Below are 20,399 nucleotides of genomic sequence, written 5' to 3'. Positions count from 1 at the left end.
TGCAACTGCAGAACAGGTCAAACCCGACCATGTACCAAAAGCATCACTGCTGCTTGTGCTTGCGTGCTGCAAATTGGACGGAGCCCACAGGAGTGCAAGCGCCTGCTCCAGCTGCACAGCAGCTCACGTAGCATCACTGTGTTCCCAACACCACGAGGGCAGTCCAGCACTGCAGTCCCTGAAAGCAATGGGGCTCAGAGCAGCACAGTGCCAGGTCCTGTGAAGGTCCAGAACTGCCCAGAAGGGATCTGGCACAGAACATCTCATCACCTTGCTTTATAATAAGGTGTCCATCTGCCTCGTGTTCCCTGGTTTCAGGAGCCTTAAGCTGTCCCTTTGCCTTTTCATCATAACGAGGTCATTTTTTAGGTCACCCAACAGAGTAGCAGCATGGTGGGGTCAGGAGAGGAAAACCACGTCAGCCCTACCACAAGGAGACCCTGCTCTGCACCAGAGCCCTTCAGCTGGGTCTGAGCTACAGGAGAGACCCCAGACCCAGGGCAAGACTCACTCAAGAACATGCAGCCCACACAGTGAGTTGGGACTGCTCCCTGCACAGTCACAAGCACAGAAGATATATAGTAGGGGCTCCCACATCCCAACCCCAGCTCTACAGAACCCCTGCCCTGCTGCAGCGACAGACCACAGGGTAGCACCACATCCCACCCATCGCACACAGACTGAGGCACTCACCAACAAGAGATACCCTCCCCATCCCTTAATTACTTTAGCAAGAATTAAATCATGAATCATTAAAGATGATAAAAATCGACTCACCAGCCCTCAGAGACAGAGCAGCACTCGGGGCACCAGAACCACCACGGGTCACTGAGGCTCAGCCACAGCCCCACTCTCTGAAGGCCTATTCCCACAAATCAATTACTTCATCACCAACTGAGGGATTCCAATCAGCATCCACTAATTACCCTAATGAAGCAAGCCTGCTCCCAGCCAGCTCACTGAGCAACAGCTGAAGGAGGCTGCAATCAGCACAGATGGGTGTCCCAGGGTAGATGGATAAGGGACAAAAGCTATGCATGCCCCATCGTTTTCCTCCCACCCCTGGCTGATACTCACCCACCCCAGGATAACCCTGAGAGCCACATGCGGGGCTGGATGCCCTCTGGGGATGCCAAGAGGTCCTCCTTCACCATACACAACCCACAGCGATCTGTTTGGTGAGGTCTGTTTGTCTTTAATTATCAAATTGCAAAGTATTTACAACAACATCATCAGAGTTTCAAAGCATCTCCATCCCCCACCACCCACCAGGCCGGACATGGTCAGGATTTTCCAAAGATTTAAAAAAAAAAAGCTAAATATTTCTTACTTTGACACTGAAACAGGTGGGGAATGGGGGAGGGGGGGGGGGGGAAGGGGGGAGGTGTTGGGGCTGGGGGGAGAGAAACAGATCCACGCACCCTCTGCATAGTCAGTGGGAGATGTTACAAAACACTTTATAAAATGGTACCAGCAGGAGAGAATGTCTCACATGGGGCTGCTTTGTACCAAAGAGCATCACTGGGGGTGGGGGAGGGTGGGTAACCCTCTACAGTTTACTGGCTTCAGCAACAGACCAGCAGTGGAGGGGATGGGATGGGGGCTCTGTGGAGCACAGGTGGGCTAGCAGCCCCCAGCCCTGCTCCGTGCTATGGGAGCCCATAGGCTGTGTGTCCACGTGTGTGTTTGCCTTTTTTTGCCTCTGCTCAGCTCTTGGCTCACATCTGGCTACTGCCCATCCCCACGTGCTGCTCTCAGAGCTTTCCCCTGGGGATGCAGGCACTGTGCACACTGCATGGGGATGGCACACAAACATCATGGGGTGTGGAGGTTAAAGGGCTGTGAGCGCTGGGGTGCAGCAGGCCCTGCACCAAGGTGGGCACAGGAAACGTGCCGGGGGATGAAGGGCTCCGATTCCCATTGTGAGTACAGAAATCCATGGGGACAGTCCTCCAAGCCAAAGGTGGGATCCCTCCATACTGCTAAGAGCCCCTTTGTACTGAGTTCACTATTAAAACGGAGCCACTGACTGAGAACTCAGGTAATAAATAAGACGCCTGGGAACAAGTGGGAGGCAGCAGCGGCTCAGCTTGGTTCTGTGGAGGTGTTTTTGGCACTGGGTGTGAGTGATGGATAAGAGGTTCAGGACACAGGTGGTGATGGTGTGATGAGGGACTCCAGCACAGACGAGGACAGATGACAGTGGTACCACAGCGACAGCACACGCAGCTTGGTCAGGTAATGGGAGGTGCTGGAGGGCTATGTACAGGGGTGCTCAATGGGAGCTGCTGTGGGCACCAGGCTGAGCATGGAGCGCTCCGACCTCCAGCACACGGTACTGGGAGAGAGCAGGGAGCAGCTGGGTCTGCAAATGGCTCCTGGCGGCTCCATGCTCCCTGATATGGGGATGGCAGAAGCAGGGGGGATGGCGGCTAAAAACACACTGGTGGACAAAAGCAGTGCTGAAAGACAAGTCGTTCCCCAAAACACTGAGCCCTGCGCCCGAGGATGGGCGGGTGCTGGAGGGAAACCACCAGCCTCCATGGGGCATCTCAAGGTCTGCTCTTCAGCTGCATCCGATCCAAAGCAGCGCCTTCCCCAGCACCAAACGTCTCTGCAAACAGCCTCGTTCAGACCGGAGCGAAGTGGGGGGGGTGAGTGGGTGAAGAAATTTGTGCTGATTTAAAAAAGGGGGTGCGGGAGGTGTGGGGCAGTGTGTCTGAGGTGGGGGGGGCTATCCCCCCATTTCTCTGGCTGCTGTGAGAAGAGGGTCCTGAAAGCCACAGCTGTGCCAGGAGCCATCCTGCTGCTCTATGCGCCATCCTGAGCCTCAGCTCCACTGGTGGCAGTGCCCGGGGCTCCTCTCGCCACCTCGTTAAGGGTGGCCCAGCAGTTTTAATGAGCAATGGGGCACCCGACACCTCACCATGCTGCATCCTGCTCTGGGGCTGCTCCCCAAAACGTGGCCCCTCTGCACAGAGCCAGCCCTCTGTGCCCCACAGCGAAGCCTCTGGCACCAAGAGGAGCTCCAGGCCTATAGGTTCTCTCCAGGCTGGTACTGGGGCTCTGTCGAGGTGAAGTAGTCCTCCAGGAAGGCCTGCAGGTACTCGAAGGTGGGCCGCTCCTCAGGGTCCTTCCGCCAGCACTGGCACATGAGGTCATGCAGTGATTCGGGGCACTCGGGTGGGCAAGGCATGCGGTAGCCCCGCTCCACCTGGTCCAGCACCTCCCTGTTGACCATCCCTGTGGAAAGAAGGGCAGCGGGGCCGGGTCACGCACTGTGCCCAGCCCATACGGTGTGGGGCTGGTGCCAGCTCTCACCTGGGTACGGCACCCGGCCCTTGGTGGTCAGCTCAGTCAGCAGGATGCCGAAGGACCAGACATCTGACTTGATGGTGAACCGGCCGTACAGGGCCGCCTCGGGGGCCGTCCACTTGATGGGGAACTTGGCACCTAGGCAGGAAGGCAGGGTGAGGGGCTGCTCCCATCTGCAGCCCACAGACCCCTCAGGGCCTGGGGAATCGAACCACCAACTTCTAGTCCCACTACCCGGGCCCCGCTCACACCTTGCCGTGCTGTGTACTCGTTGTCCTCGATGAGGCGTGCCAGCCCAAAGTCAGCCACCTTGCACACCAGGTTCTCCCCCACCAGGATATTGGCTGCCCGCAGGTCTCTGTGCACGTAGTTCATCCTCTCCACATAGGCCATGCCAGATGCAATCTGTGGGGCAGAGACCGGGCTTTGAAGGGGACAAGAGGACCCCAACCACAGTGGGAATGGCTCCACAGCCAGAACCGATCCAGCTGATGGGAGCCGGGGTGCAGGAGGAAAAGGAAGCAGGAACCCACCTGAGCAGCCATATCAACGAGCTGTGGCAGCCGCAGGTACTTGCCCATCTCTCCCTTCAGGAAGTCTAGGAGGCTCCCTGTGAGGAAGACAATGGTCACCAATGGGCAGTACCATTCCCCGGCCACCCAGCAGCCCTCCTGTGCTCACCCTTGCTCATGTACTCAGTGACGATGTAGATGGGCTCCTCTGACACCACTGCGTACAGCTGAACCAGCTTCTCATGCCGGAGCTTCTTCATCACTTGAGCTTCCTGCAGGAAGGCCTCTGGGGACATCGTGCCGGGCTTCAGAGTCTTTATGGCCACTCTGGTGGTGCCGTTCCAGGTCCCTGCAGCACAGGACATGTTTACAAGGCTGTGTTCCACACATGCTGCCCCACTGCTGCAGATGATGACGCTGCATGTGGCTGTGGCACCGGGGCCAGAGCTGTCCTTACCCATCCAGACCTCTCCAAAGCAGCCCTGCCCCAGCTTCACCTCCAGCCGCAGCGACTCCCGGGGGATTTCCCACGCATCCTTGGCGAGTCCTTGGGTCTGGGGCTTGGACGTGGGGCAGACATTGGTCAGGCGGTGGCACAAGCCATCAGCATGTTCTAGTGCAGCAGGGACAACACAAGTGATGCTTTGGTATCTGGATGCACGATGTCTTCCCTGCACAACACCTTGGGCACCCAAACTCAGACACCTTCCCCTCTTTCTCAAACCCAAGTGGTGTTTCACCGGGGTCTGCCCACCTGCTTCAGCGCCTGCACTGGCATTCCCTTCATAAAACCATCTAGGTTGGAACAGACCATCAATATAACCAAGTCCAAGCACCCCATCGCTAAGACACGTCCCTTAGCTCCACATCCACATATCTCAAACACCTCTGTGGACGAGGTCTCCACCACTACCGCCCGTCTATAAACAAACTCTTCCCAATGCCCAACCCAAACCTCTTCTGGCATCACCCAGACCCCAAGGGACGTGGGCAGGGGCTCTGGCCATACGCACTGGAGTAGTAGGCCACCAGCTGCTGCAGGCTGCCGAACTGTGTGCGCGAGGTGATGTAGAAGCCGCCGCTGTCCAGCTTGCGGATCTTGTAGTGCTTCACATTGAGCCCCTTGGCATTGTCAAAGTCGGAAACGGAGAGGCAATAGGCACCTGAGGGCACAACCGAGTGGCTCAGGGGCTGCACAGGGTCCCCAAAGGGTGGGTGCAGCAGGAGCAGGCTGCTGGTTTTACCCCCAAAAAGCACTTCTTATCTATCACTTACAACCAGTGCCACAGCCAAGCTGTACTATAAGGCACGGGGAGCAAGATGGCAGCAACTGGGGGATGCTGAAGCAAGGATGTAGGGAGGGATGGGGAGCTGCAGACCTGGTTATCTGCTCCTACATCCTGCTGTGGGCAACGCTTCCAGAGCCTGCCCCTGCTGTGCCCACACAGCTGTGATAGCACAGGTCTGAGGCCACAAACAGAACGAGGGAAGGCTGCTGAATGAACTGCTTCCAATGGAATAAAGTAAATGGTGCCAAGCTCAAAGCATCAAAACAGAAAAGAATATCAAGGAATTTTTTCCCAAAAGGGCATTTGGAGACAGACTAAAGCATGATTCCAAGTAAGAATCACAGAATCATAGGATCATAGAGTCACAAAGTTGGAAAGGACCTACGAGATCATCCAGTCCAACCATCCTCCCATCACCATTTCTACCACAAGCCACTAAACTCTATCTCGTAGCTCCTCATCCAGATGCCTCTTGAACACTGCCATGGATGGTGACTCCACCACCTCCCTGGGCAGCCATTCCCACTGGAATTCCCACTGGAATTTCTCTGAGAGAAAAAGTTTTTCCTTATGTCTAATCTAAACCTCCTCAGCATCCTCAGAAAGCCAAGCTCTTGAGATCAAACTTACACATTTGGGAGGAACAAAACAAGGATAAAGAGTCAGTATAGCCTTGAAAGAGGAGCCTAAAAATCCATCATTGCCTCCACTTAGTTCCTTGCAAGTGAGATTTTGCCATTAGCCAGAGGCTAGGAAAGAACAAAACTCATTTGGCTAGGGACAAAAAGAATGCCAAAAAAGCCCAGGAGAGGACAAAGTGTTGCCCCCAACACTTTGGAGTTATGTGGGCACATCAGTGGGGAAACCATCAGTGGGTAAAACCAGGATGTCATGCATGGGACACCTCAACCTCCAGCTCGGACAAGAACAGAGTGGGAAGGGGACATCTATAAAAGCAAAATATGAGTGAAACTGTGGGTGAATGCAGAGCAGGAGGCTCATCTCCTTTGGTGAACCTGTGTCAGGGGGATTGAGACCACGTGGTGACCAAGTGCTGGAGGACCCCTGCAGGGCTGCTCCCAGAGGGAGAGGGAGAAGGGAAGGGGGATTTGGGGGTCACCTTTTGTTGTCTCGCTCTCCCGGACCAGGAAGGTTCCCCGGGGGTTTTCGGGGTTGAGCAGCAGCCGCTCGGACTCCCGACGAGTGATCTTCCCAAAGTACCACCTGTGGGAGCAAGCAGCAGGCTCAGCATCACCGAGCAGGGCTCCACTCAGCACCCTCACTCCAAAAGCCTCCTAACACATGGGTAGCTTGAGGTCGCCCAGCTCCCGTGCTTTTGTTATTGCGGGCAGCTGTGTGACTTCTGCTTTCCAAATGCAATGGTCACTCTGTGTCAACAGGGCCCTAATCTGCAAGCACAGAGTTTGCAGTTTCCCTGTGCCTGGAAGGGAGGCCACACAACCATGCGCTGTGCAAACACACAGAGCTCTGTGTGCCTCGAGGAGAGGCAGAAAAATGCTTAACGGTGTTAGAAACAAAACAAAGTGAAAAGAAATAAGCAAAACATAAATACAAACAGGTGCCCTTTAGGTTTTGCCCGGGAGGAGAGGGACAGCAGAGAGGGAAAAGTGCTCAGAGAGTGTTTTTGTCATTGTTTGTTTCAAAACTGTCTAAAAATGGCAATTACTCTTCAGCCTGGATGGAGTCTGAGGGCGCGACATAGTTACTGGGGATGTAGCCCGTCTGTCCTGTAGTGAGGGAATGAGCCAGCCACCAGTCACCTTCCCTGCAAGAGAACCAAAACACACTCAGTGTGAAGCCAAAGAGCCCACAGCACCCTGGGTCGGGCCCCGTCCCACCTCTGGGCACTGTCCCCATGTCCCCAGAGGAAATGTGGGACGGGGACGAGCCAGCAGAGCCCAGCCCAGGGGGGATGACAGTGAGAAGCACCCACACCCAGCCTGCAGCAGGACCCGCTCCCCACTGAGACCCCAAGGAGGACAGCAGTGAGCCCCATCGGCCCCAAATCCTTTAGGGGCTCCCCAGGATGAGCAGCATCTCCATGGAGCTGGTCGCCCACTAAAGGAGGGTGTCCTTGCTGAAGAGATAGCAAGGCAAATACCTTTGGAGCCATCTGAATTTGAGCCGGATCTGGCTGGAGATTGAGACGCATTGGAAATCCCAGCGAGCAGATAAGCAACAGGCAAAGGGGTAGGGAGGGGAAATGGGAGAAAAGCAACAGAATGATGGCAGCGATTAAAAAAGGCGCCAGGAGAAACAAAAGACGACAGAATTTGTTAAACACAGGCTGCAGAAAAGCAACAAAAGGGAGAAAATAAACAAGTGAAGGAGAGGGGTGGAATGCTGGATGCAGCGGGCATGGGGCAGCCATGCTGGTGCCACGGGGAGGGGGGTGAGAGCTGCCCTATGGGCAAAGCCTGGCTGTGGTGCAGTGGGTTCAACCCCTTTGCCGCACAGATGCACCCCAGTGCTGTCCCCAAGCCCTGGGGCTGCCAGGAGGTGGCCGCAGGTGCTGGCAGGGTGCAGGAGCCTTCACCTGCTGTGCTCCATGCCCTCCCCCATCACACTCCACAGGCTGCTGGGCAGGAAAGGACAATGAATGGACCCCAGGAGGCAGCTTCCCCTTCCAGGCAGGCAGCAGGGGGTTCCTCCACCACCTCCGTGTCCTCAGCCATCAAAGACAGCCTTCTCATTTATTCTGACCGCCAGGGAGACGGGGCTGCAGGGAAACCACAGCTTGGTGCGAGCAGTGTGGCAAGGACCAGAGGGCTGAGGAGGCACAGAGCAGCAGAGCTGCAGCCCAGCACCTCACTGCGTGCCTGGATCAGGGGCAGGAACTGCCTCGGTTCTGCTCCTATGGAACCACAGTGAATGTCTGCTGGGAAATGGCCAAATCCTGCCTGGCGGCTCTGTTCCAGCACGGGCTGAATGGCTGTCATCTGGGAATACAGCAAACAACAAACTATTCCAAAAGTGCCGCAGCGGGGGGAGAAAAATCATCACTGGCATCAAAACAAAGCATTTCAATAATTCCCTGCACAACCCTACCCAAAACACCCTGTTACAACCCTGCTGCCTGCCAGCTGATTGGGAAGGGGTCTGCTCCTGCTGGGAGCAGTACTGCAATCCTTCCCACACTGGGTGGGTGCATTGGGCCATCAGGGAGGGGGAAGGTTGCTGCTGGCCTCTGGTAGTGTGCAGAGTAGGGAGCTGCACACCCAGCCCGGTACAGCAGCTGGGAAGCACCAAACACCCCACATGAAGGCTTTCGGTGCACCACAAAAGCCCTGCAAGCCCAAACTTCATGAGTGGAGCCATTAACAAACTGAGCATTGGAGTGAGGAGAACAAGGACCCAGCTGAAAATGCTTTGCTGGGATAGTGCTGGGTCACTGCAGCAGTGTTCCCTGCAGACAGCCCCATGCCTCTCTGCTCATTGCAGAGCTTCAGGGTTGTGCTGGGCACGTGCTGTGCATCTGGACAGAGCACACCAGCACTGCACCACTCACCAGCCCTGCATCTGCCAACCGCTGTGCATCCAGCAACAGATGGATGTGCTCTTCTAAGTGGGATGGAGAGCAAAGAACCAGACCCTATGGAAGTATCTCAATCCCCAGAGTGACTCATTAAAAATAATAATAATAATAATAAAGAGGATATGGGAAAAAATAAATAAATAAATAAATAAATGGAAAAACAAAAAGACCAGGAAGGAGCAGAAACCCAAATGAGCCAGGACTGCAGAGGGGTCAAACAGACAGGAGGGGTGCAGCTCTGCGTGGGCAGCAGGCAGGCTTTTACCAGGGAAGGTCATTAACAGTAATCATAACCCGCAATACACACCTGACGTCCACTTTTCTCCTATATGAAAGCATGGCATGCAGAGAGAAAAAACACAGTCAGGAGAGAAGCTGAGATCAGAGGCACCGCGGCAGCACGGAGGGAAGCACCCAAGGCAGAGGAGATGCATCCGGGCCAATGAGAGGCAGCTGAGCGCTGGTGGTGACAGGGGACCTGGGCTGGGGGACCTGAGCTGGCTATAGGACAAGGACTTGGAGACAGGTGCAAGGAGGTCAGGGGAGCAGAGCAGCCCAGTGTCTTCAGACACGTCACCAGGAGAAGTGGCCCTCTGCAAGACTTGGCTTAGGGACCCTCAGAGCTTCCAGAAGGGAGTGAAGCTGATGTGGGGTGGGTTGCGGGGACACTCACGTGTTGTTGACAATCTGCAGGCGTTCTCCTTTCTTGAAGGACAAGTCTGTTTCAGTCCGGGACTCATAGTCATAGAGAGCCACGAAGGTGGTGACACCACCTGCAACACGGATCGCTCAGGGCAGGCTTACTCTGGGTGTCCCACGTCCCACTGCCCACCCTCCAGCTCCCAGACAAAGCCCTCAATAGCAGGAGAACCCATCACCACCACAGGAAGCTGGAACCCAATCCCAGCCCACAGCCCACAGCCACTCCATGCCATACTGACCAGCCAACGCCCCGGCACGCTGCGGTGACGTGACGGTGTCAGAAGTGTTGAAGCCCCCAAAGAGTTTGGGCTCGGTGGCCACGGTCCCAAAGGAGCGGCTGGGGGTGCGGTGCGTGTCGGGGGCTGCTGTCTTGTTGGGGGTCTGTGAGGCTGGGAACCCCCCATGGTGGGCGCTGTCGGGTGGCTCCAGGCTGCGCCGGCGCTGGCTGGGGTCCTTGGGCTTACTCTTGCTGCTCCCCATGGTGGTGGGCTGGGAGAGAGAGAGAGATGTGTGTGCAGAAGGCATTTAATAATAATACTAGTAACCTAGCCCAGAAACAAGAGCTGGATGGCAGAGCTGCTGCAACACACAGTCACCACATGGCACATTGCTCCCGATGCCCCAAAGCCTTTCCTGCACGCTGTCAGCCCTACAGCATCTGTATGGCCACGCTTCTGGGCACAAAAGGGTTTCTGCCAGGTCACAGATGGGACGCAGACAAACACTCACAGGCAAGACCCAGATAAGTATCCACAAACTGGGATTCCTCCAAACTCACAGGACCCACAGCTGCATTTTAAATGCTGAGGATGCTCAAGTGAAGCCCAAAGCTTGCAGCAAAGCAAAGCCCCTGGAAAAAGCGAGTGGGAAAAGCTTCAATCAGGAGCAGTTCAAGGCAGTTAGCAGCTAAAGACCAAGGGATCGCTGCTTTCTATACAGTCCTGCCTTCCCTTCCATTCAAGATCATGCTCTATAAATACCTCCAAGGTAATGATATAAATGAAGGAAGGGCATTATTCGCAGTCTCCAAAGATGGCAGGATACACAGCAGTGTCCTGAAGCTACGGAAGGGAATATTTAGGCTAGATCACGCATGGCAGGATGGAGAAGGGAGGTGGAGAATCTCTCTAGTAAGGAAATCCAGGCAGGTAGGAGTGGAGGCAGGAGAACAGCAGGGAAAGCAGGTCCTTGGGAAGCAGAAGGAAAGCCCCCTCCTGTAACACAAGCCACCCCCATCTCCTCATCCCCTGCTCACCTCTGCAGGGTTTGGCACCCGCTGCGCTGCCGGGGCCGCAGGGATGTGGCCAGGGGCTCGTGACAGCCCACGCGGCTGTGAGCAAGGAGCAGCTTCCCCCAGCAGGGCACTTCCCCAAGCAGTGAGCACCAGGGCGGGTGGTGGGGGCCGAGCTGCAGCCCTGGGGTGCATCCAGCAGCAACCTCCCAACCCCAGCCCAGAGCACAATAAAACAACAGGACTGCAAAAACAGCTGTGGCCAGCAGCGACAGGATTCATGTGCAACGTTATTATGGGGACCCCCCAGCCATGCCTTACCTGCACGTCCCAGGTACCGCCTGGCCACAGTGGTGTGTGAGGCCACCAGCAGAGTCAGCTCAACTCCTGCAGCACACAGACAGAGACAGATGGGTGTCAGTGGATCCTTCCCCACTGCCCTCACCCGCCGCAGGCTGCTGTGCCCACCCTCCTCCTCCTCCTGTTCGCCCACCCAGCAATCCCACAGTGCAGGGCTGGCAGCCGACGGCTCTGATCTCTCATGTGTGAAGGGGACAATTCTCTGCTCCACTTCATCACGCCCACCCGGCGCGGGGCAAGAGGGTGGCGGGGGGCAGCCCTGGGTGGTGTGCAGTGCTAGGAAGGCAGGGGGACACGTGGCTGCCGGGTCACCCCAACCTCCTGTGGGGTTTTCATTTCTTTCCCAATGGCAGAGAAGCAAACCAGCTCCTCTGGGTGTGCCATAGGGTGTTTCCAGCCCCACCGTTCCACGTCGGATGGCTGCAGGGACACGGGGACCTTGTCACCTGGGCTGTGAGTCGCCCTCTCCATCCCCAACAGCGCCGATGTGACACGGCATAAAGCACACACAGGATCCTGCTGCACTTCATGCTGCTCCAGCCCCAACCCAAGGAGCCTCGTGCAGCAACGCTCCAGGCTCCCTCCATTCCCAAAGGGCTGCATAGGGCACGCAGCACAGCACACAGCCACGCAAGGGCTGCAGCACACATCCAGCACCTCCAGCCAGGCACTGTGCTGAGGACGTGCCACGCCGCGGGTTTGTTTTGACATCCTTCCCTTCCTCTCCCAACCTCCCCCCCCCCCCCCCCGCCAATAAACTTGGTGGCTATTTTTAGTGCGTTTGATAACGAGCAGCAGCTGATTGACAGCTCTTTACTACTTGAATGGTTTGTAATTTGTACTCGCCTAATATTCACCAGCAATAATTGCACAGCAGGATGGAAGGTGGGGGAAGCTGCAGCCCCAACCTTGGGCTGCAGCACACACAAATACAGCTGCAACGTGGCTGCACGTGGTCCCCACATCCCTGGCACTCTCACAGTGGCCCCATGGGAGCATCCTTGGGGTGACAAAGCGTTCCGCCCCCGAGGAGATGCTAAGTGCTGAGCTTTGCACAAAGGCTCAGCTTGGTCCCCTATTCCCCCCCTGCAAACACCAAGCTGCACATCCCCGCTCAGGGCACAGCAGGCAGAAGAACCCCAGCCAGAGGGCATCCGGCCCTCCCTGCTCCCAAAGCAATTAAAACCGAGGCACACACTCAGCTGCACAGCTCAGCTCCCATCACATCACAGCTGCATGTCAGGGTGGGAGCGCTGCTCATCAGCACCAATGGCCCCAGGGTTTATGCCCACCCCCCAGAATAACAGCCAGCAAGGTGGGAGGTGAGGAGAGACGGCACCTGTGCCCTACCTTGCAGGGAAAGCAGCACCAGGGGAAGCGGCTGCTCAGGGTCATCCGTCTCCTGCAGACAGGCTGCGTGCTGCACCGGGCGGCTCAAGGATACAATGGGAGTTGTAAGAGCCACGCCAACAGCAGGGCTGGCAGGATGATGGGGCACGAGCTTATCTTTTTTTCTTTTGTTTTATTTTTTTATCCTCCTCTCAAAGACGCAAACAAAAGACACTGATTGGGAGCAGACGAAACACTGAAATGCCACATTTGCTGCCTTCTGTGCGGCAGAAAGCAGAGACCTTGGGAGAATCTGCGACATGCTGGGGCCCAGCCAGACAGTGAGCCTTGGGGGGGGGTATATCTGCCGACATGCCACGTCCTTGGGCTGCTGGGTGGGCGCCGAACAGGCGGGATGGGACAGAGCTCCAGGACTGCAGGCTGCAGGAAGATTGGCACGGGGACACCACGCAGTGCCTCACTACCAGGTTTAAATCCCCCCTCAACTCTGGGTCCCTTCCCTTCCCTGCAGCACAGCTGCAGAGAGACCACCAGCCCTGCCTGGGAGAGCTGTGCATGAACCCCAGTCTGGTATGCAGCATAAAAAACTGAGAGCATCCTTTTGGATATAAGGAGTGGGATGAGGGGCCAGCACAGCCTGAGGTTTCCCCCCGTGCTCCGTCAGCTCACACAGCACAGCACGATGGATGACTGCACCTGTCTGCTGCCAGACTGACAAATGGAGCAGGCAGTGCACTGGGCAGACAAAGCCATGGTGCGGCGCAGAGCTGAACCCACGGAACCAGGGACAGCAGAACAAGGTTGGGAATGCAGCCCCAAGCCCTTGTGCACAGCAGGCATCCCTATGGATGGGAGTGCTGATGGGCTGGTGGAGGCACAGAGCACGTGTGAGGATCATGCAGCAGCATGGGGTGATGGCAGCTGCCAGCAGGGCACGGCACAGCCCTGCTCTGCACATCAGCGTGCGCACCTACATGGACAGGTGGTGCTAGGGATGCTGCTGAGATTTTTGTTCATTATGGGGCTGCTGGGATGGATCCCGCAACACGAGCACCTTGCAGGGCACCACAGCAGCACCAAACCACACTTCATCACCAGCTCATACAGCAGGGGAGCAGCAGCTGCCCCACTTCATCCAGGGATGGCATCCCAAAGGCACCTGAACCAGCACAACCCTGCCCATCCCTCCATCCCTCCCCAGGACAAATCCATGCAGGGCCACAGTGAAGGCAAGGTGCAGCTGTGTGCTCCCAGCAGAAGCAATGTGCAGCCGCTCCCATCCCACTCCATCAACTCCTGTTACATTTAAAGACATCTTAATTAAAGCCTCACGGCCCAACCTGGCAGAGGCTGGTGGGTCACGAAAAGGCAAAGGATAATTAAATGAACCATCCAAATTCATCCCCCCGAGCACAGGGGAGTCACATTTGGTAGCAATGCAGAACGCCTCCAAAAAGACATGTCTAAACAGGAGCTGGAAAGAGCAAAACAAACCCTGAGCAGCACAGACACGGGTTATGGATGTTCATCTGGTCAAGAAATGCAGAACCATTGAATCACCTCCAGGGCACCTAAACCAGGGCTCCCCCAACTGCACATGGAACAAGAACATGGGTCCTGCAAAGCCATCCTGAGCTTGCTGTTTGCACACACAGACTGCCAGCCCAGTCCCAGTCAGCACTACCCAAACCTGCACAAAGCCCTTGGTGTGCATTAACCTGGATTGTGCCTCTCCCAGACGGGTGATGAGGGCACAGCTCTCCTCCTGCTCAGCCCAGGAGAGGCAAACAGAAGGAATGCTGCCTCCGGTGCTGTGGGGCTGGGAAGCACTGACGTGGAGCAGGGCCAGAATCAGACCTAACCACAGGGCAACACAACACAGCCCCCTGCACCCCAAAAGACTCTTGTCAATACTACCCCAGGACACACTGACCACCTGTGGGCTCCCTGCTAATTCTCATGCTCTCATGAGTGGCCTCAGAAGAGGAGCATGAAGCCGTGCATTTCAGTTCCCCATTCCTGCAGCAAACACTCCCACTTCCAGGACAGCTGCAGAAAACGGAGCTCACTTCTGCTTTCTACATGGAGAAGAGATCTGCCCGGGGCACTGCAGGGGATGGTGGCAGCGCCCATCCCCTCCGGCATGGCAGCAAAGGGCTGACACGGGCAATGGATGCAACCAGGTGGTGCCACTCACCCATGTGGCCACTCGCAGCGATTTCACAGCCAGGAAGGAGGATAGCAGCTCCATGGGCAGCCGCAGGAAGGGGCGAGGAACACGTGGCAGACAGAAAAGCTCCAGATATGAGCAAGTTGCAGCCACCCCGGCCATGCTGGCGTCACTGCTGAAACATTTCCCCACTCAGAACCAGCCCAGCCAGTCCGGCCGGGAGCTGCCTGGCTTTCCCAGCTACAACCCCGGGACACGGACCCCCAGGGGGCCCCGCAGGATCCATACAGCACAGAGCCCTCCGACACACACCCAGAGCTGCAACAGCTGTGTTCAGAGTGGGGCCAGGAATCGGCTCCCTCCCTGCCCCACCGCTGGATGGGGGCCCGCAGGCACAGCTCTGCGCTCAGCCGGTCCCACAGCCTCTTCAGCGCTATTTGTCACCAAAACAAAGCTCAGGATACAGCAGAAGCTCAGCGAAACGAGGGGTCTGGAGGGGCGAGCTGAGATCACACAGAGCCCCGCCGTGTCCCCGTGCCCATACAGCCGTGCTGGATGCCCCGGCTGTGCCCTAACAGATGCAGGCTGTGCGGGATGCTCAGAGCCTGCCGAGGTGCAGCTCACGCTGCTCTGCTCGCTACAAACAGCCCCAGCAGATGCAAAACAAAGGAAAACGCTGAGCTGGTGGCTTTCAGCCCCGCCGTTCCTGGAGGTGAGAAGCAGGCTGTGCACACATCCCAGCCCTGCACTGCTCACTCAGGTGCCCAGAACCCACCTGGGTAATAGGAGTCACTGACACAGGATGAGCTGCGGATACACACAGACCCTCCAGCTCCCAGCGATGGCCCCACACCTAATCCCAGTGTTCTGAGCCTGTCCACCCCGTGAGCCTTCAATGCAGCCCTCCACCCTGCCCCGTGTGCTGGCCACCACCAGTAGGATTCGGGCCATCCCCATCCCATCCACCCCGCAGCACAGCACAGCCTGCACTCACCCCATCCCACAGACACCAGCTCAGCATTCCCACCCATGAGGACACAACCTTGCACCCCATGCCGGGGTGGCAGTGCAGCACCCCAGGGCTGCAGTGCTCTCTTATCTCCCAGTGGCTGCTGCCAGGGGAAGGAAAGAGCCCAGCTGAGCAGGGAGGGACTCCAAAAGCTGCTGCCACTGTTCTATTTTTCCATATTGCAGAAGTTCTCCAGCTCACGGTTCCGCCCTGGGAACATCCAGACCCATGAGGTGCTGCAGCACCACAGTGCCATTTGGGACTGGGAAACTGCAGCCAGGACCAGGCACAGTGTGGGAGAGGGGACCCTGTGTGCAAGGATGGCGAGTGGCAGCGGGCACAGCCCAGTGCTGCGAGCCCACTGTGCCCAATGACACTGGGCTTTGGGAATGGAGAATGGCCTCCCCCAGAGCTTCTCCTCCCTGTATCCCCACTACTGCTTTCATCCCTTCCACATCTCCAGCACTGCTTTGCCCCCCGCAGCCCCCAGTGCATCCCAAGCATTCCCAGCTCTGTGCCCAGGAGGGCAGTGAGGAGATCCGTAGCCTGGAGGGAAGTCAGAGTAAGACGCAGATTTACAGGTCCTGGTTCCTGGCCCACGTTCAAACCACATGAAATCTGTTTCAAGGCTTTCTTTTCAGCCTGTGCATGTGCAGAGGCACGTGCAAAGCAGTGCCACTTCCCTCACACCAAGGTCACAGCGCCAGAGCCGGGGTGCACTGAGCATATGGCCCACACCGACCGGATCCTTTTTCCCCTGGCCAAGCAGACTACAGAGCAGACTATCACACAGCATCACACTCAAGGGAGCTGACCCACACTGCTCGCCCTGCATCCACACTTCCGAGAGGGCTCTGAGCTGAGAAGCTGTGAGGAAGTGAGGTCAGCTGGGAAATGGTTCCCAGAGATAAAGGGCCAAGTTAGAAACCGTGCTGCAGAACGGACGGCGCAGGAAGCAATAGTGCTGCAGATAGCCCTTGGTGCTTCCCCTGCCATGCCTGGAGCGGCACGGGGCAGCAGTGATGCACGGCTGTGCTTCCCCTTAGGCACGTGGGCTGAGTGCTCCAGCCCAGGGCTTGCTGCAACCCCTTCTCCATCCAGACGTGGCACGTGCTCACTGGTCATTAAAACATGTCATTGTGAGCCAAGCCAGGAGCCCATGTCCCCTCTGTGCCACCAGTTTGTTCCCTGCGCATGTGGCAGAGCCTTCACACATCAGACTCTGCAAATTACAGCCCCTTCCCTCGCTGTGCTGGGACAGACCCACCTGGGTGATTCTCTGTCACTCCAGGACAATGTCATTCAAAAGCAGAGATATCTGTAGGGCATCTCCATCACACAGGGAGCACTGCAAGGCCACTGACAATCTAAACAGTGAGCACTGCACACCCCTTTGCTGTGATGGCCCATAAGCAACCCCAGCTCCAAAATCACCAGGCTGTATTTTGGGGGAGCACAAGGTGCTCAGACAAGATCCAGCCTTGGGTCAAAGCTTGGGAATGGGTGCAACCCACAGTCTGCTAAGCAGAGGTGCAGTGGGCTGACAGGCTGGCTCACAGTGGCACACCGTTCCCCAAGGAGCCTCATCTCAGCCACTGAGCAGCAGAGGTTTGTCCGTGGGCCAGCCATTGAGCCAGGAAGAAGCAGCACAAACAAGCAGCAGCAGCAGGGGATCAGCCTGCAGAAGAGCGCAGAGGAACAACAGCATCACACTGCTCCCAAGCACAAACAAGGTCACCAGCGTCCCCCCACATGCCCCCCATCACATCCCCTGGGGACAGGGGGGAGCAGCAGCACAGAAGGAGGAAAAATACCGAACTGAGTCTTTTGTTGCCACATTCCCACAGCTCCGTTTGCATCCGATGCCGTTGGATCAGCGCTGTCCTATTCCCAGCACTCAGGCATGAGCGCACTGAGCACCCTATGGGCTCCAAACACCACTGAGTGGGGGAACATCACCCACGGGAGCTGCTTCCCGTACCCTCAGAGCTCCCGGGCAGCAGAGAGAATGGACGGTCAAGAGGAAACCACAGCTGCCGTGGGGCTGAGCCGGGGACCGAGCGCACTGCATGGGGTCATGGTCAGCAGGGGAAAGTCCACCCAGGCCCCGGCGTGGCTCAGGCAAGTCTCACGGTGCGGAGACACGCACAGCAGCCGGGCTGCTCCGGGAGAACCTCCCGGCCGGGTACAGCCCTTCCCCGGGCAACGCGGGGCTCTGCAGCCTCCCCAGGCGAGGGCAGAGCGAACGCCCGGCGGAGCGCGGACACGAGCCCCGAATCACCGACGAGCGAATATCGAGAGGGAAACGGAGCAGGAGACATCAAAGCAGGGGGGCGATGAATATTTCATGCCCTGGCCTACATACGGCCCGGCTCTCCCCGCCCTGCGCTCCCGGGGGTCCCCCGCAGCCCCCGATCACAACAAAGGGGAGTGCGGGCAGGCGGGGCCGGACCCCGCAGCTCCCCCCTCCGCTCCCCCCGGCGGGCCCGTCGCCATCTCCCGGCAGCCCCGTAGCCGGCCCCGGGACCCCGCGCACTCTCCGCCGGACCCACGGCCGCCCCACGCAACCCGGAGCCGGTCCGCCGTCATCGCCGCCCGGCTACCGCGGGCATTCCCGGAGCCGCCCCGCTGCCACCCGGGCATCCCCCACCGAACGGCGGGCATCTCCCGCAGCCGGACCGCACGGGGACATCCCCGCAGCCGGACCCCGCGCAGCCCCCGCTCACCTCCCGCTCGTGCGCACAGCGAGGCCGGACCCTCCGCTCCCCTCCAGGGCTCGGCCGCGGCTTTGTCTCCGTGCCGGGGGCGCGGCCGCCGCCCCCCGCAGCCGCCGCCGCCGCGCTGGGTGCCCGCAGCCGCGGGCCGTGCCGTGCCGGGCGCTCAGGGCTGCGCCGCCGGCAGCATCGCGCAGCACCGCGGATCCGGAGCGCCGCTTCCCCGCCCCCGGTCAGCCCTTCTACGGGGTGTGTGTGTGCGTGTGTGTGTGTGTGTGTGTGTGTGTGTGTGTGTGTGTGTGTGTGTGTGTGTGTGTGTGTAAGGGGGGAACAGCCCACAGGGAGGGAAAAAAAAACTAGGAATATGGCAGCAGTAAACCGGAAACGGCTTATAGGAAAAAAAAAAAAAAAGAAAAGAAAAGAAAAAAACGCCGAGCCCCTCCCCTCTTTTTTTTTCTTTTAAGGAAGAAGCCTCCGGGCTGCCGGGCTGAGCGGGGTGCGGACAGCGACCGGAGCCGCCCCCGCCCGCGGCTCTACCGACGCGCCCCGTCCCGGAGCCGCCCGGTCGCGGCGGGGCCACGCGTGGGAGCGCGGCGCGGTGCGGTTCTCCGCTCGGCTCCGAGCTGATCGCCGGGGATGGTGGAGAGGAGAGCGGTGATTTGCAGTGAGGTTACAGCCGGGCTGCTTTGCGGTTCGCTTGTATTACAGCGACCGGGGCACGCGGCGAACAGCCGCTTTGTGATGGATTCTGCGCCCTCCTGCATCCTCGTCCCCAGCGGGGACAGCCGGCCGATGTGGGAGGCTGCAGCCCGCGTTCCCCCCGATCTCCGGGAGGAGGCAAAACTTCAGCGCAGGGGAATAAACAGGGAAAGAAGACCGTGCCGTGAGCCTCCCCGTGGAGCCCACCTCTCTTGCCGCCCCTCACGGCAACCGGAGTGGGGGCTTCTGGAAACTCCAACGCTTCAGAATCGGTGTGAAAAGTGGCCGAGTTTGAGGGAACCGTGCTGCCGAGCTCTCCCTTCTGTTCGCAGTCCACACCCCTCCCCCGGCTCATTTGAGTTATGAAAAAAATATTTCCCGTGACACTGCCGAGGGCCAACAAACCCGTGAGTCACCGGGAGTCATGCACACACCGAGCCGTCCCCACCGGCCAGCACATCGCACGGGGGGGCCTTCCTGCCAGGAGCAGCCCGATAGTCACTGTCTGAACTGGAGGCAGCGACCCCAGACTGCAGCCTGGTGTCCGTGGAAAGTCTTTTTGGTGTTGTTAATTCTTCAGGGCAAAGCAGGGCATGGATGGATGCTGCACCCACACCGGCTGCCCCAGCCCCGCAGCCCCGCAGCCCTCCCGCAGGCAGCACAGCCCCAGGCACCGGGCTCAGCCCCAGCTCCGAGGTGCTGCTCCATGTGCTGAGTCCAGACCTAAGATGCAATGACCACTCATAAGTATTTGGTTTCCCTCCTTCGCAACCAGCCCCTTTGCTGCACCCAGCCTGACTCTCTTCCATCTCTGGCAGGCAGGCAGCAGGAGGCAGTTCTTTGTGGCATGCTGTACCCACCGTGCAGGCTGGTGGAAGGAGGAAGACACCAAGGCGCCAATTGAAAATGGCCACCAGACACTCTTGGCATCCAGCCTCTCCTCTTTCAGGCTCTGGCTCAGCAACGTGCCCTCGCAGCACCCTGACAGGGGCCCTCCCGGCTCCCAGCTCAGCTCTGGGCCCAAGGCACGTTCACCTGCAGTCCTGCTGCCCTCTCCTCCTGCCCCTCTCCCAGCCCCGCTCTTCTCACCATCCCACCCACACTCTTTGTCCCCCAGTGAGGCATTCCAGTCTCTTCCTTGAAACCTCTTCTTTCTTTTCACCTTTCAGTAGCACCAAAAACACACACTGGGGGTGCAGGGCAGGGAGGGATGCAGAGGCTGAAACTGGAAGTGAAAGGCAGGTGCTTTCCAACTCCAAGTCACTCTCACTGAGTACTTCTCCCGGCTCACCCATGTGGGCACATCTCGATTTCTTGTTACAGATGCGCAGCTACTTTTGTGCTCTTTTTTGTTGACCTTTAAGCAAGTTTCGACAGGAAAAATCAGAATAGCTGCCCATGGCTTCCCCCTTCAGGCATGCTGCACACAGTGTGTTGCAATGCCCGGTGACACCGGTGCTGCTGCGTTTCTCCCCATGGAGCCCGAGGCTCA

The 20,399-nt window shown here is 58.0% G+C and overlaps 1 protein-coding gene and 2 pseudogenes across 2 annotated transcripts; all 3 read right to left on the bottom strand.

Moving 5' to 3' along the window:
• Window positions 1-2,248: 2,248 nt before the first annotated feature.
• SRC (SRC proto-oncogene, non-receptor tyrosine kinase) lies at window positions 2,249-18,353 on the bottom strand. 2 transcript variants are annotated; one of them, XM_072350220.1, is made up of 14 exons: window positions 18,221-18,353; window positions 10,927-10,992; window positions 9,614-9,863; window positions 9,346-9,445; window positions 8,980-8,997; window positions 6,804-6,902; window positions 6,237-6,340; window positions 4,841-4,990; window positions 4,285-4,440; window positions 3,997-4,176; window positions 3,849-3,925; window positions 3,567-3,720; window positions 3,322-3,453; window positions 2,249-3,243 (listed from the first exon to the last, which is right to left on the bottom strand). In XM_072350220.1, the coding sequence occupies exons 3-14, from the start codon at window positions 9,852-9,854 to the stop codon at window positions 3,035-3,037; spliced, it is 1,620 nt and encodes a 539-aa protein (XP_072206321.1). In that variant the 5' UTR covers window positions 9,855-9,863; window positions 10,927-10,992; window positions 18,221-18,353; the 3' UTR covers window positions 2,249-3,034. The 2 variants fall into 2 exon arrangements, with proteins under 2 accessions (XP_072206321.1, XP_072206322.1); XM_072350221.1 differs by lacking the exon at window positions 8,980-8,997.
• Window positions 2,260-2,929, bottom strand: LOC140259164 (uncharacterized; annotated as a pseudogene).
• On the bottom strand, window positions 12,981-13,630 carry LOC140258971 (uncharacterized; annotated as a pseudogene).
• Window positions 18,354-20,399: the final 2,046 nt, after the last annotated feature.

Source organism: Excalfactoria chinensis, chromosome 15 (assembly GCF_039878825.1).
Source record: "Excalfactoria chinensis isolate bCotChi1 chromosome 15, bCotChi1.hap2, whole genome shotgun sequence".
In the NCBI taxonomy this organism is placed as follows: Eukaryota; Metazoa; Chordata; class Aves; order Galliformes; family Phasianidae; genus Excalfactoria; species Excalfactoria chinensis.
This window is presented reverse-complemented; position numbering and strand designations above follow the sequence as displayed.

Excerpts from the sequence above, each read along its gene's own strand:
- SRC (XM_072350220.1), bottom strand. The coding sequence starts at position 9,854 with ATGGGGAGCAGCAAGAGTAAGCCCAAGGACCCCAGCCAGCGCCGGCGC. Across the intron at positions 9,446-9,613 it reads GCGTGCCGGGGCGTTGGCTG|GTGGTGTCACCACCTTCGTG; the intron begins GTCAGTATGGCA and ends TCCGTGTTGCAG. Across the intron at positions 4,991-6,236 it reads GGAGAGCGAGACAACAAAAG|GTGCCTATTGCCTCTCCGTT; the intron begins GTGACCCCCAAA and ends TTGTGCCCTCAG.